The following is a 14,067-nucleotide window of genomic DNA, read 5'->3' as shown; positions in this document are numbered from 1 at the left end:
ATATAACTAATTTCTTGGAAATATGTGATACCTTTCGGATCAATGGAGCATCAAACGACGCCATCCGCCTCTGTATGTTTCCCTTCTCACTAAAAGACCGAGCGAAAGCTTGGCTCAACGCCCTCCCAGCTGGATCGGTAAACACCTGGGATGAACTAGCCCAAAAATTTCTATATAAGTATTTCCCTCCTGCTAAAACTGCTAAGTTAATGACTGAAATTAATACATATTCACAAGAGGACGGGGAATCCTTATATGAAACTTGGGAAAGGTTCAAGGAGCTATTACGCAAGTGTCCCCATCACGGCCTCGCAATATGGCAACAAGTATCCACTTTCTATAATGGATTGTTGCCACACACTAGGCAGACACTTGATTCTAGCTCCGGGGGACTTTTAGGTAACCGCCGCCCACACGAAATATATAATCAGATTGAGGAAATTGCTCAAACCAATTTTCAATGGCATACCCCCCGGGGAAATAAGTCTATCGCCCCGGGCGCCCATAAGGTCGACGAAAGCACTTCTTTACAAGCCCAAATCGAGGCCCTTTCTTCAAAAATAAAAAAATTAGAAATGACAAAAACAGTCTCGGTTATGGCTTGTGAAGGATGTGGTGGGTTACATGAAAATTGGAGTTGCATGAAAGAAACGGACGATCAACAAGAAATGGTAAACTACATTGATAATAGACCTAGGCCGTCGGGTCCCCCAACGGGAACTTACAACCAAGGATGGCGAAACCACCCAAACCTTGGTTGGAGGGAACCCGGCAATAGTAGTAACCAACAAACCCAATGAACAAACTTTCAGCAACCAAGAAATGAGTCACAAAATTTCACTCAACAACAAGGTGGACGAGAAAGGCTCGAAGATACTGTATCTCGCCTCGTCTCTGACACTGATAAGAAAAACTCGGAAAGATTTCTACAATTAGAATCTAATTTTAGGAATCAACAACCTAGCATTCAAAACATAGAAAAACAATTAAATCAAATAGCTCAAAATTTTTCCGAGAGACCGCAAGGCGCATTACCTAGCAATACCGAAACAAACCCAAAGGCGCAAGTTCACCTCATCACACTACGAAACCGCACCGTAGGGCCTGCAGAAGTGCCACCGCCAACGGAAGAAACAGTGCCGACACCTCTGCAGGAGAAGAACTCTCCTCCATCACCAGAGCCGACCAAGGCTCCTCGAGTTCCGTACCCCGGTAGGTTAATTCGTCAAAAGACAAATGAGCAATTCGCAAAATTCGAAAGTCTGTTAAAACAATTGCACGTCAATATTCCTTTTATCGAAGTCCTAACCCAAATGCCCAAATACTCTAAATTCATGAGGGACTTCCTTACGCATAAGAAGAAAATTGAAAATTGCAATTAGTCAATTTAGGCGAAGAATGCTCTGCCCTCGTGCTCAATAAACTTCCCCAAAAGAAAATCGATCCCGGAAGCTTCACGATTCCGTGCTCAATAGGGGAATCGCCCGTTCGCAATGCCTTAGCCGACCTAGGGGCTAGCATTAACCTCATGCCCTCATCAATGTTCAAAAGACTCGGCTTGGGAACCACGAGCCCTACAAAAATGAGCATACAACTCGCTGATCGATCCGTCAAATTCCCACAAGGTGTCATCGAGGATGTCTTGGTAAAGGTAAGCAGATTCGTTTATCCAGCTGACTTTGTCATACTCGATATGGAGGAAGACACCGAGGTCCCCCTTATACTAGGGAGACCCTTCCTTGCCACAGCCCAAGCAGTCGTAGATATGAATGACGGGACACTCACCTTGAGGTATGGGGATGATGAAGTGAAATTCGGAGTTGGGAAGAGAATAGAGGACGACGACCCGGTCAATTACATGAAGGTTATTGATTCGAGCTTGGATGCTGCTCTCCGACGGTGTAACATGGGACGCCAGGCATCCCACTCAGAAAATATATAACCTCGAATCGGGTCTAGCCAAGGACCCTTATAAACGTGGCGCACCACGGAGGCATTCCGCGGAACTATCCTTAGTTTAGTTTAATCTTTTAGTTTTATTTTGCAGAATAAAATACACTCATGGTGGTAATGGATGAAAAGGGGAACGAGAAAAATGGACCCATGCACGAAGAACAGAGCAACCCGACACAAATCTCCATCACAGAAGGCTCAACACGGGCCGTGCCCAACCAACACGACCCCGTGCTGAGCCACCTGCAGAAAAACACCCAGTTCAGGTAACTGGACACGGGCCGTGTTCAGCGGACACGCCCCCGTGTCCAGGCTTCTGTTTTAATTCTTTAATTTTTGTTACTGGCACCTGACCACGGGGCCGTGCCCGGTCACCACGGGGCCGTGTCCAGGATGCCAGTAACATAAATCTTTGCTTTTTAACCTACTTTTACACATTCTAATCAACCAAAAACCTTATTTTTGGACACATTGAGGACAATGTGTAAATTAAGTGTGGGGGGGATGCTAAAACCTTGAATTTTGCAAGTCCTAAATACAAGCCTTACACAAAACTCTATTGGAACCGCTAAACACCCCAAATTTTTTCAAAAACTTTTTCATTTTTTTTTATCATTTACTTGTCTTAAGTTTAATTTGGGAATAACAAGTTCTAAAAAGGTTATATTTTTACAAATTTACAACCGATAGCGTCGTGATAACAAAGAACCAACATAAGAAAATTACGAAACGGCATAACAAGTCTAGTTAAAAATTCGATTATATATACTTGATCACATTAAAAACCCATTCCCACAAAAGTGAGTTTTGAGCCTTTATTGAGCATAAAAATATACATATTTAGACTAAATGTTCATTTTTCGTTTCTTGTGTGAATAGCCGCTTGGTTCTTACAACTCTAGAACTTGCCACGACGATACATTCCCGGTCCTTACCAACTTAAACCCAAGTAAGTGTAACACCTCGAATTTTTGTGTCCAATGATGTGTTAACACGTGTCATTTGATTACACGTGGCATCCATAATAAACAAAGGACTAATTTTGACAAACCTTGAAAGTATATAAATTCGAGGGTTATAAATGTCAACAAGGGTATATATACTGTATAGTAACCCTAAATAACGCTTATACCTTCAAACGAATAAATCATAGATCGTACGGAAGCGAAACGCGGAAGAAGGTGAGAGATTACGAGCTACAGGGGTTAACTGTGTCAACATGTTTAATATTACCTCTGAGTGACCCTTTAACGTTCCCAAGGCTTCGTAACAGTATTACACGCTCACTAGAATATACTGTATAAATTTCGCGAAGTTCCATCTTAAAACGAAAGAGTTATACTCAAATTCGTATGAGAAGGGTTAAAAGCGTCAACAGTGAAAGTTAAGGCTTTCCAAATAATTAATAAACTAACCGGGGACTTTATAATGCGAGTAAATAACACGAGGCCCCTATCGGTAAATAACCGAGGGCCAAACCGCAAAGTTACCCCTTCAAAACCGAAAGGTCAGGTAAATCATTACGAAAGATTTCGTTATTAATTACCAGGATTTCGTAATCATTTCAAAAGATTTTAAAAATCTGAAAAACAGGCCCCTCGCGACCCGCATTGCATGTTTGGTTAAGCTGAGGCGGGCCGCGAGCCTCCTCTTTTACTCGCCTAGTATTTAAATCCCAGGCGGCCCGCATTAGAAACGCATGGAACTCCCATGCGGGCCGCATTAGACGCCCAGATGCAGAAAGTTGTAACTACTTGCCTTTTGGAGCATTTGAACGACCAAACATCAATCAATGAGGCATGGGTGCCCCCTACTCGACCCATAACACTTAGGGACACCTGCCCATCATCCATGATCAGTTGTAGCATGAGTTGTGATGATCTAAAGGCCTTTTGAACATTATAAATAGCCACATTGTGAGCATATGTTCACCACACCTCAAACAACTCATCTACTGATCATTCTAAGCTCTCAAGTCCTTTTCTCTGCTCTATAAGCAAGAACACACTTCTGTAAGTCGTTCACAACCATTTTGGTCATACATTTCCATAGTTTTAGCCTATAAACACAACCGTCGTAACTAACGGTTGTCATTACTATTAGTATTTATTATTTATAGTAAATATTGTAATTGATGTATATGACCTCAATCATTGCTCAATCACCATTATGGGATTAGCATGATTCTAGAAAGTCACGGATCACATATTTTGTATATATACTCTTTGATAGAGACAAAGCAATACACAGAGAATATCATTCTCATAAACCAACATGGTATCAAGCCTCCATCTCTGATTCTTTTTCTCCTCTCGATCTTTTCCCTTCTCCCTCCTACTCGCAAGTCATACTACTCCAACCCTCTCTTCTTCTCAGATCAAACCCATGGATCCTAAAAATCACCCCGCCATCACCGTTTCCAATATAAAAAATTTTATCCCGATCACCCTTGAAATGGAAACGAGCCAATATGCCTCATGGGCAGAACTCTTCAAAATCCATTGCCGAGCCTTTCAAGTACTTGAACATCTCTCACCCCGTCAAGTTGACCCACCCGCTGCTGCCGCCAAAGATGCCGACAAGGAAAAATCGTCCGACTCCGATAAGCAAAAATCATCCGCCAAGGATGACGACATATGGAATCGTCTTGATGCCATAGTCCTTCAATGGATCTATGGCACCATTTCACATGACCTTCTGAGCACAATTATCCGCCCCGATTCCACCGCTTCTTATGCTTGGACAGCTTTGAAAAGCATATTTCATGACAACCAAACAACTCGTGCCGTTTTGTTGCAAAAGAAATTTGCTAATACCAAACTCGACTCTTTCCCGTCAATGACGGCCTATTGTCAAGAGGTGAAAATGCTTTCGGACCAATTGGCCAATGTCGGTTCACCGGTCAACGAACAAACCCTCGTCATTCAACTTCTCTCCGGGCTTAATGAAGCCTATGGAAGCGCTGCCACCATCATTCAAAATAAGGATCCCTTTCCTACCTTCTACGAAGCCCGCTCTCAATTGATCCTTGAAGAGACTACCAAAGCAAACCGTGTCGCAAATGATACTGCTTTTCACACTTCTCACCAACCACCTAATTCTAACACAAATACCTCCACTCAACCCACTTTTAATCGAAATGGAAATAGAGGCAGGGGCAGACATCGCGGTCGCGGAAGGGGCAGAACCTCAACATCAACATTTCCTTCTCAATACCCTCACTCACAACAGCCACCAACCTACTACCCACCTTTTGGAGCCCACTCTCAGCAACCCACTGCCCAAACACATTCCCCATCATACTGGACCCAACCGAATAACAACTACTGGCCCGCGCCACCTTGCCCCTACCCCACCACATTACCTTCTCGGCCCAACAACCCAAACCCAAGTCAAGGCATATTAGGCCCTCGACCTCAACAGGCCTATACTGCAACCGAACCAGCCCACATACCAACCGAACTTGGCCAAGCTTTCAACAGTTTTACTCTAAACCCGCCCGATCAAAACTGGTATATGGATACGGGCGCCACAGGTATAATGACTCACAACTCTAGTAATCTTACTTCGCGTTTAAATAAGGTTTATAACCGAAACATTACCGTCGGTGATGGCACCAACATTCCAGTCTACGCAATTGGAAATCATACTCTTCAACACCCTTTTCCAAAATTTAAACTAAATAATATTCTTTTTGCACCTAAACTCGTTAAAAATCTAATCTCCGTACGTCGCTTTACCACCGACAACAATGTTTCAATCGAATTTGACCCTTTTGGTTTTGATGTTAAGGATCTCCACACGCGGGAGCCCCTCCTTCGATGTGATAGCACCGGTGACCTCTACCCTCTCACCGCCCCCTCAAGATCACAAGCTCAAGCTTCTCATGCACCGGTCTCTACTTTTTTAGCCGTGTCTCAAGATACTTGGCATCGCCGTCTTGGACATCCCGGAAATAATATTTTACGTCACTTAAAACCTTGTTTGTCTTCATTTTCCAATAATATTAAACTTTCTAATGTTTGTGAACCGTGTGTGTTTGGGAAACAAATTAGATTCCCATTTCATGATTCTAATACTTGCACTTATTTACCTTTTGACATAATTCATAGCGACTTATGGACATCACCGGTTCTTTCCTCAACCGGATGCCGGTACTACCTTCTTTTTCTCGACGACAAAACCAACTTCCTTTGGACCTATGCCCTCGCATCTAAATCCCAAGTCTTTTCTAAATTTCTTGAATTTCACAAACTAATCTCCACCCAATTTCACACCTCTATTAAATGTTTTCAATGCGATAATGGTCGTGAATATAACAATACCTCATTCCATAATTTTTGCACATCTAATGGAATGACATTCCGTTTCTCTTGCCCTTACACATCATCCCAAAATGGTAAAGCGGAACGTAAAATACGATCCATTAATAACATCATGCGTACCATCCTATCCCATTCGTTCATGCCTCATCATTTTTGGCACCACGCTCTCGAACACGCCACTTATCTTCTCAATATTCTACCTACCAAAGTCTTACATCACTCAACTCCCACTTCTAATCTTTACCATAGACAACCCACATATGACCATCTACGCATTTTTGGGTGCCTATGCTATCCTCTTCTACCGTCTACTTCTATACATAAACTCGCCGATCGCTCAACCCCATGCGTTTTCCTTGGATATCCCTCTAACCATAGAGGATACAAATGTTATAATCTTACTTCCAAACAAATTATAATTTCTCGAGATGTCGTATTTGATGAAAATATTTTTCCCTTCAAAACTCCCACCCCAAACACTCCTTCATATGACATCATGACCACAGAACCCCACCCTCTACTTTGGTCTGACCTTACCTCCTCAAATACTCAAATACCTACTGACCAATCCCCAAATACTATCTCACCACCTACACACCCTCCCTCACCAACTCCCACGCAAATACCTCCCTCCCATCCAATTTTCTCCTCTGACCACCCACCTCATTCTCCATCTACCCTACCACCTCCACCAAATAATAACCAACCATCTCCCACCCATTCTAACACCCACCAAAACACTATCCCTAGCCATCCGATCCCACCAACACCTCCAGTCAATTCACCACCACCTCCTCTTACCCAACCACAACGCACAGTCACCACCCGCTCCATGTCGGGCATTCATAAACCCAAAAAACATTTTAATCTCAACACCTCCTCATATCCCCTCATCTCTCCTATTCCTAAAAATCCTTCCGAAGCTCTGTCCAATCCCGACTGGAAAAATGCCATGACCGACGAGTATCGGGCCCTTATTGAAAACAAGACGTGGGAACTAGTACCAAAGAGACCAGACATGAATATAGTCCGTAGTATGTGGGTTTTTCGTCACAAAAAGAAGGCGGATGGGACACTTGAACGGTATAAAGCTCGTCTCGTTTGTGACGGACGTTCTCAACAGGTTGGTGTCGATTGCGGGGAAACATTTAGCCCGGTAGTCAAACCGGCAACAATTAGAACGGTTCTCACACTTGCATTGTGCAACTCATGGCCAATTCATCAATTGGACGTAAAAAATGCTTTTCTTCATGGGCATCTTCAAGAGACGATCTTTATGCACCAACCTGTGGGGTTTAGAGATCCAAATTATCCACACCATGTGTGTCTACTCAAGAAGTCTTTATACGGCCTTAAACAAGCACCGCGTGCATGGTACCAACGTTTCGCCGAGTATGTTTCAAAAATGGGGTTTCGACATAGCCAATGTGACCATTCATTATTTATCTTCAAAAAAGACATTCACATGGCCTTCATTTTACTTTATGTAGATGACATTGTGCTGATCACATCATCCGATACACTACGCGAACGGTTTATGATTATGCTCTCTAACGAGTTCGCCATGAAGGATCTTGGTCCCCTTAGCTATTTCCTTGGCATCTCAGTGACAAAACACAAAAACTCTTTATTTTTATCCCAAGAGAAATATGCTAAAGAAATCCTTGAAAGAGCCGGTCTAGCAAATTGTCATCCAACTACTACACCAGTAGACACGCAACAAAAGTTGAGTAGTAACTCGGGCACACCGTTAGAGAACATTACTGAATTCCGAAGCCTCGCGGGTGCCTTGCAATATCTTACATTCACTCGTCCCGACATCTCCTACGCCGTTCAACAAATATGTCTTCACATGCACGCTCCGACAACTACTCATATGCATGCTTTGAAACGTATTCTGAGATACATTCAAGGAACCATCACATATGGTCTCCATTTACACTCCTCTCAAACCGTTTCTCTCATCGCCTATACGGACGCGGATTGGGGAGGTTGTCCCGACACCCGCCGCTCAACGTCGGGGTATTGCGTTTACATGGGTGATAATCTTCTCTCATGGTCCTCCAAACGACAACCCACCTTATCTCGATCAAGTGCCGAAGCCGAGTATCGCGGTGTAGCAAATGTAGTTTCGGAGGTTTGTTGGCTACGAAACCTCCTCCTCGAGTTGCATCATCCACCTAAACACGCGACTTTGGTCTATTGCGATAATGTAAGTGCTATTTATCTCACCGGTAATCCCGTTCAGCACCAAAGAACAAAGCATATCGAAATGGACATCCACTTCGTTCGAGAAAAAGTCGCCAAAGGTCAAGTACGTGTTCTCCACGTCCCTTAACGATATCAAATAGCCGATGTGTTTACTAAAGGATTACCCAAAGTGCTTTTCGACGATTTCCGAGACAGTCTCAACATCCGTGAACCTCCCGTATCGACTGCGGAGGAGTATTAGTATTTATTATTTATAGTAAATATTGTAATTGATGTATATGACCTCAATCATTGCTCAATCACCATTATGGGATTAGCATGATTCTAGAAAGTCACGGATCACATATTTTGTATATATACTCTTTGATAGAGACAAAGCAATACACAGAGAATATCATTCTCATAAACCAACAATTACAATAACTTGCAAATGGTTCAGTCTTATGACGGATCAAAAGTAGTTTTGAGTAGGTAATTATGTGGGTAATAAACCTCTAAAAAGGTTCCTCCTGATCACCACTCTAACTATGTCAAATATCGAGTCAAACGTGCGGTTAAAAAGTCAACAGAAAGCTATTTTAGCGATTTATGCATAATCTGTAATGTATATGTTATGAAACCTGTTTTGACACTTATAAAACATGATAATAAGTATATAAACTTGTTTGCGCTCGTTTGAATCGACCATTTGCTATATTGAACCGGTTCGGAGCCGAATGTCGCAAAAGTTTGACTTTTGCTTTGACTTCAGTTCTGACCCGTTTTATTGAGGTATAGATATACCTTAGGACTCTCTTAGGACCAGGTTACATGATGGTATGAACCTCTGTGATCGGTTCATGAGTTATCCGAGTCTTTTGCGTATTTCCGTCATTCGCCTAAAAGTTGACCGTAACGGCCTTTTGAAATTAAAACGAGTATTTCGGACACGTGAACGGACCAGAACCTTGCTTATTAAATTATAAGCATGTCCTTAAAGTTTCACGTCAATCCGAGGTCTAGAATGAGAGTTATGCTAAATGGCGCATTTAAAGTAAACTTTAGTAATTAACGGCGCAATTAGCATAACACCTATCTAAACCAAGATTTCGTCACCAAAACTTTTACCCACTGTATTAAAATAATATTTTGGGAATTTTAAAGATTTTTAATAATTTTTACCTCGCTCATAACCTGCGGTTATGGCTACGGTTCGGTAAATACCGAATATGCCCTTTTCGGCCATAACATGAGTTCTACAAGGTCTTTTGACCCGATTCCAGTTGCTACTGATTTTAAATAATAAATAAAGTATTTTAAGCTTTATAAGCTGTTCGGGAAACTCAGATTTCCTGTAGAACTCGAAAAGCCCTTTTAAAGCCTTTAAAATGACCGAAAAGTCCCTACGGGGCAAAATATTAACTTAAACTCGTTACGGGCGTCACGGAAGGTATCCTACTGATGCCACAACCCATTTAAGGCATATTGACTTAGGAAATAAGCGTACGACTCTCATGGTTAACCGTTTCGCCTATTGCGCGCACGGTTCGGCTTATGAAACTAGTTTTCATAATTTAGCCGATACGGGTCAAATAATATCATTTGAACCCCAAAATCCAGAGTGTGAACCATTAACCCATATAAAACAAGTCTCTAAACTTGTTGGGACAGAATCACACTCCATTCTCGGTTTTCGCCTTTTCGCGCGATTAAACCATATCTATATATATCGGAACCAACCGGTCTAGGCTACGGCCATTATAACGACTCGTTAGGATTCTAAGAGGTTAATTAAAACCTTCGTTCCAGATTAGGAGCCCCAGTAAAAGCTATCGGTGATTTAATCCAAATTAAGGAAATATACTTGCAAAGGTAAATACTTTAACTTATTTCCCCTATATGGGCTTGGGTTACGGTATATTAATACCGCTTGATTGAGCATTATATTCATCCATCGCTTAGGTGGTTATTTAAATAATATGATCGGCTCATTTAAACAGTTTTGTTGCTTAAAAGCCTTTGGGGGGTTTAATGACCGTTGTCCCAGATATCCTTGGCATCATTTTACGAAATGGCCACGACCATCGACATCCCGGTGTAGGCGTACACCCGGTATATAGTGTCGACATTAAATTAAAAGACGTAGCCGTTGGTTTTTATACTACGGTTTTACGCAAACGTGGTGTGTCTATAAATCTTTAACCCGGCACGATCCGGGCTACTGAACGCATAAAAGAACATGTAAAACGTTCACAAGATTTTATTATAATTTTCCCAAGTTATAAAAGAGTTTGTGCCTTGTGCATTCAAATCAATTTTAATAAACATTTTCAAATGTGTCAGTTGAATGTATTTACCAGTGTAAACTGACGTATTTTCCCCAAAAAGATTAAGTGCAGGTACTAGACGAAATTGGCTGGTATTAGCTGCCTAAGCATCGTACATAGTCTCGCAAACTCGATGCCGTATCTGAATGAACAATATTTATTTATTTTGATCCGCTGTGGATATATTCAACTTCTGTAATACATTTGATATTACAACCAGAGGTTGAAGTTTATATATTTATCTTAAGCTTCCGCTGTGCATTATATAATTGTGTGGTTTGACTATATTGTTGCCAACATCGTCACGGTAATCCCCCACCGGGCCCACCGGTGAGACACGTGGAAATCGGGGTGTGACAGGTTGGTATCAGAGCCAACATTGAGTGAATTAAACCCTATCCTATTGTGTTTAATCTCAATGACACAATTGCACATACTTGAGTCTAGACAAGAACTTAGGACGAATTCGGATTAATACTCCTTTTTGTCTTTATTTTCCTTTCGATTTTAATAAGTTTTGGAGCAGGAAAATGCCACCTGTTATATTCCGAGGAAGAGGAAGGGGAAGAAGGGGCAGAGGAGAAGTCGTGACACATCACGATAACGAAGCTGGACCATCTGGTACAAGGCATCCTTCAATGACAAGGAGCGAAGAACCACAACGACGAAGGGATCTTTACGAACCCGCGAGGCATTCAACTTCGCACAGCTCGACGCCTTCCTACCGGCACTCCTTTGGGCCAAACTCAGAAAATGATCCCAACAACCCACAACCTTCCTTCATACCTCTACAACGTTCGGTATCGACCCGGAATTATGACGACCCTACTCCATACTACATAGGTCAGTTTAATCCGGCTGACTACATACAGGAACCATCAGGTTTTGTTCCACTAGGACCACAAGACCACTTTTCTGAAGATCCCATGGAGGAAGATGAGGATCCTACTGAACCTGCTCGTGGTACGCCCACGCATCCGATAAAAGTCTCTGATGGGTCATCCTTCCATGGCACACCCTATCAGGGACCAGACAGTTTCCAAGCGTTGTTTGACCGACATGAGTGGTACTACACGCCGCCTCAACAGACATCACAACAACCGCGACATCCGCAGGATCCCTCTGAGGATTCACGCTTTGAGGCAGTTACGCCACCACCTCCGCCACCGGCGCAACCAGTAATACCTGATCCGCCAAGGCGTAGGAGGACGAATGCTCGTATGTCTACACGAGGAGGAGGGGGTATCCACTTCAGCACTCCTCGACACTCTAGTAGTAGCCACTATCCGCCACTACAAGAAGAAGGACCTTCAAGTCCTATACAGGAGGCGAACTCCGCACCAGCTGCACAAAATTCGCCACCATTTGGGTATGACCAACCCATACCTGCTTATACGGGTCCAACGGCGTACAACCCGTTCGAACCATCACAAGCACAATACAACTACGGCTATGAGCGCGACCCATATGTGGTGTCGGCAAGATATAATGCGCGCTACCCTGACGGAGCACATGGAAACATGGGACCACCGGACTACTCAGCTCATGGGTATCCAATACCTCCCAGACCTCCAGTTCCGCATCAAGCGCCACAACCACGTTTCTCTCCTCCTGAACAGGAAGAAATACTCCATCGACTAGATCGTGTGGAGAGAGAGTTCGAGGAAGAGAAGAAAAGCCACCGAGGATTTCTCAAAGGCTTGGCGAACCTACTAAAGGGCAAAAAGAAGAAACGTGACCATTAGCCCTTAATAGTTGTACTAATGTAATTTATATTTTGAAATAAGTCCCTGCGTGGACACTTATCGTATTTCAGTCCCTACGTGGACTTATCTTTAGTCCTTGCATGGACATCTATCTTGTATTAGTCCCTGCGTGGACTTGTCACTTATTTTAAACCTCTATGAAGGTTTGTACTATTTGAAAGACCCGTTTAGGGCAATATGTAATCGAATTTGAAATTTTGGAATGTATGTTATGAGTTTTGTTTTAATATGTATAAAAATAAATCAAAACCATTCCTTTTATATTGATCTGCCTAGATAAAGAATCTTAAAAGGTGAAACCCAGCTTGGTGTCTTTTAAGATCCAGTCAAGATGGTACGACCTAATTGAAAAGATTCCGATTCCCTGTTAACCTCTGTACGCATGTTAACGATCATGGCAGATGTGATTCGTTAAAATCACGCACGTCATTCTTATACAATAATCCTTTAAGGATTTCAAAACCCAACTAAATGATTTATGAATCGTGGGTTAAATCACCAATGAAGGTGATCAATCTTATTAAAACATCCATTAGTGATGTAGTGCCTACGGGCCAGTATTATTAAAACATCCATTAGTGATGTAGTGCCTACGGGCCAACCTTATTAAAACATCCATTAGTGATGTAGTGCCTACGGGCCAATATTATTAAAACATCCATTAGTGATGTAGTGCCTACGGGCCAACCTTATTAAAACATCCATTAGTGATGTAGTGCCTACGGGCCAATGTTATTAAAACATCCATTAGTAATGTAGTGCCTACGGGCCAACCTTATTAAAACATCCATTAGTGATGTAGTGCCTACGGGCCAATGTTATTAAAACGTCCATTAGTGATGTAGTGCCTACGGGATAAAACATCCATTAGTGATGTAGTGCCTACGGGCCAATGTTATTAAAAACATCCATTAGAGGTGTAGTGCCTATGGGCCGTAATAATTGTCTTATAACGACAAAAGACAGTGGTGGTCTATGACTCCCTGCCAGAAAGGGGTAAGAGAACTACGGTTCAAACCTCTATGCCTTTGATTCTCTGAAATCTCGGCTAATATTATAAAACATCATCATGATTAGGCTTTATGCCGCCAATACTATTTATATAGTTGAAATAGGATATATTCAAATCCTAATATGTAATGAAGTAATAAGTTAACCAAATATGGTCTCTGTACCATGGTTGACAAATTGTCATAAAAGACAATTATATAATAATCTCCTGAATAAAATTTTGTTATCTTCTGTAACAGATTCAAGTTACAATGGCGGATCCCAATGGAGAGAACAGCCACACAAATGAAGATGACTATGACAATACGCCAGTGCATCTGACAGGCGCACAACTGAAGGCTCTAATTGACAATGCTGTTCAGGCAGCTATTGATCGTCAATATACTGAGTCCCAAGGCAGAACCGTGTCAAAGCCACCCTCTAAACCAAAGACACACTCCAAACCACCCTCTGAACCCAAGAAAGAAGACGACAAACACTCGTCCACAGAGAACA

At 42.3% G+C, this 14,067-nt stretch overlaps 1 protein-coding gene and 1 non-coding gene across 2 annotated transcripts; one reads left to right on the top strand and one right to left on the bottom strand.

Annotated features, from left to right (window-relative positions):
* Positions 1-203: 203 nt before the first annotated feature.
* LOC118490916 lies at positions 204-310 on the bottom strand. Its single transcript, XR_004890141.1, has one exon. It is a non-coding gene; the product is annotated as a small nucleolar RNA R71 (small nucleolar RNA).
* A 3,806-nt stretch (positions 311-4,116) lies between these two features.
* Positions 4,117-5,987, top strand: LOC110928582. The gene is made up of 2 exons (XM_022171602.2): positions 4,117-5,488; positions 5,746-5,987. Exons 1-2 carry the CDS (start codon positions 4,339-4,341, stop codon positions 5,778-5,780), a joined length of 1,185 nt encoding a protein of 394 aa, XP_022027294.1. The 5' UTR covers positions 4,117-4,338; the 3' UTR covers positions 5,781-5,987.
* Positions 5,988-14,067: the final 8,080 nt, after the last annotated feature.

The sequence above is a fragment of the Helianthus annuus genome, chromosome 3, assembly GCF_002127325.2.
Source record: "Helianthus annuus cultivar XRQ/B chromosome 3, HanXRQr2.0-SUNRISE, whole genome shotgun sequence".
Classification (NCBI taxonomy): domain Eukaryota; kingdom Viridiplantae; phylum Streptophyta; class Magnoliopsida; order Asterales; family Asteraceae; genus Helianthus; species Helianthus annuus.
The sequence above is the reverse complement of the archived record's forward strand: the minus strand, read 5'-3'. Positions and strand labels throughout refer to the sequence as shown.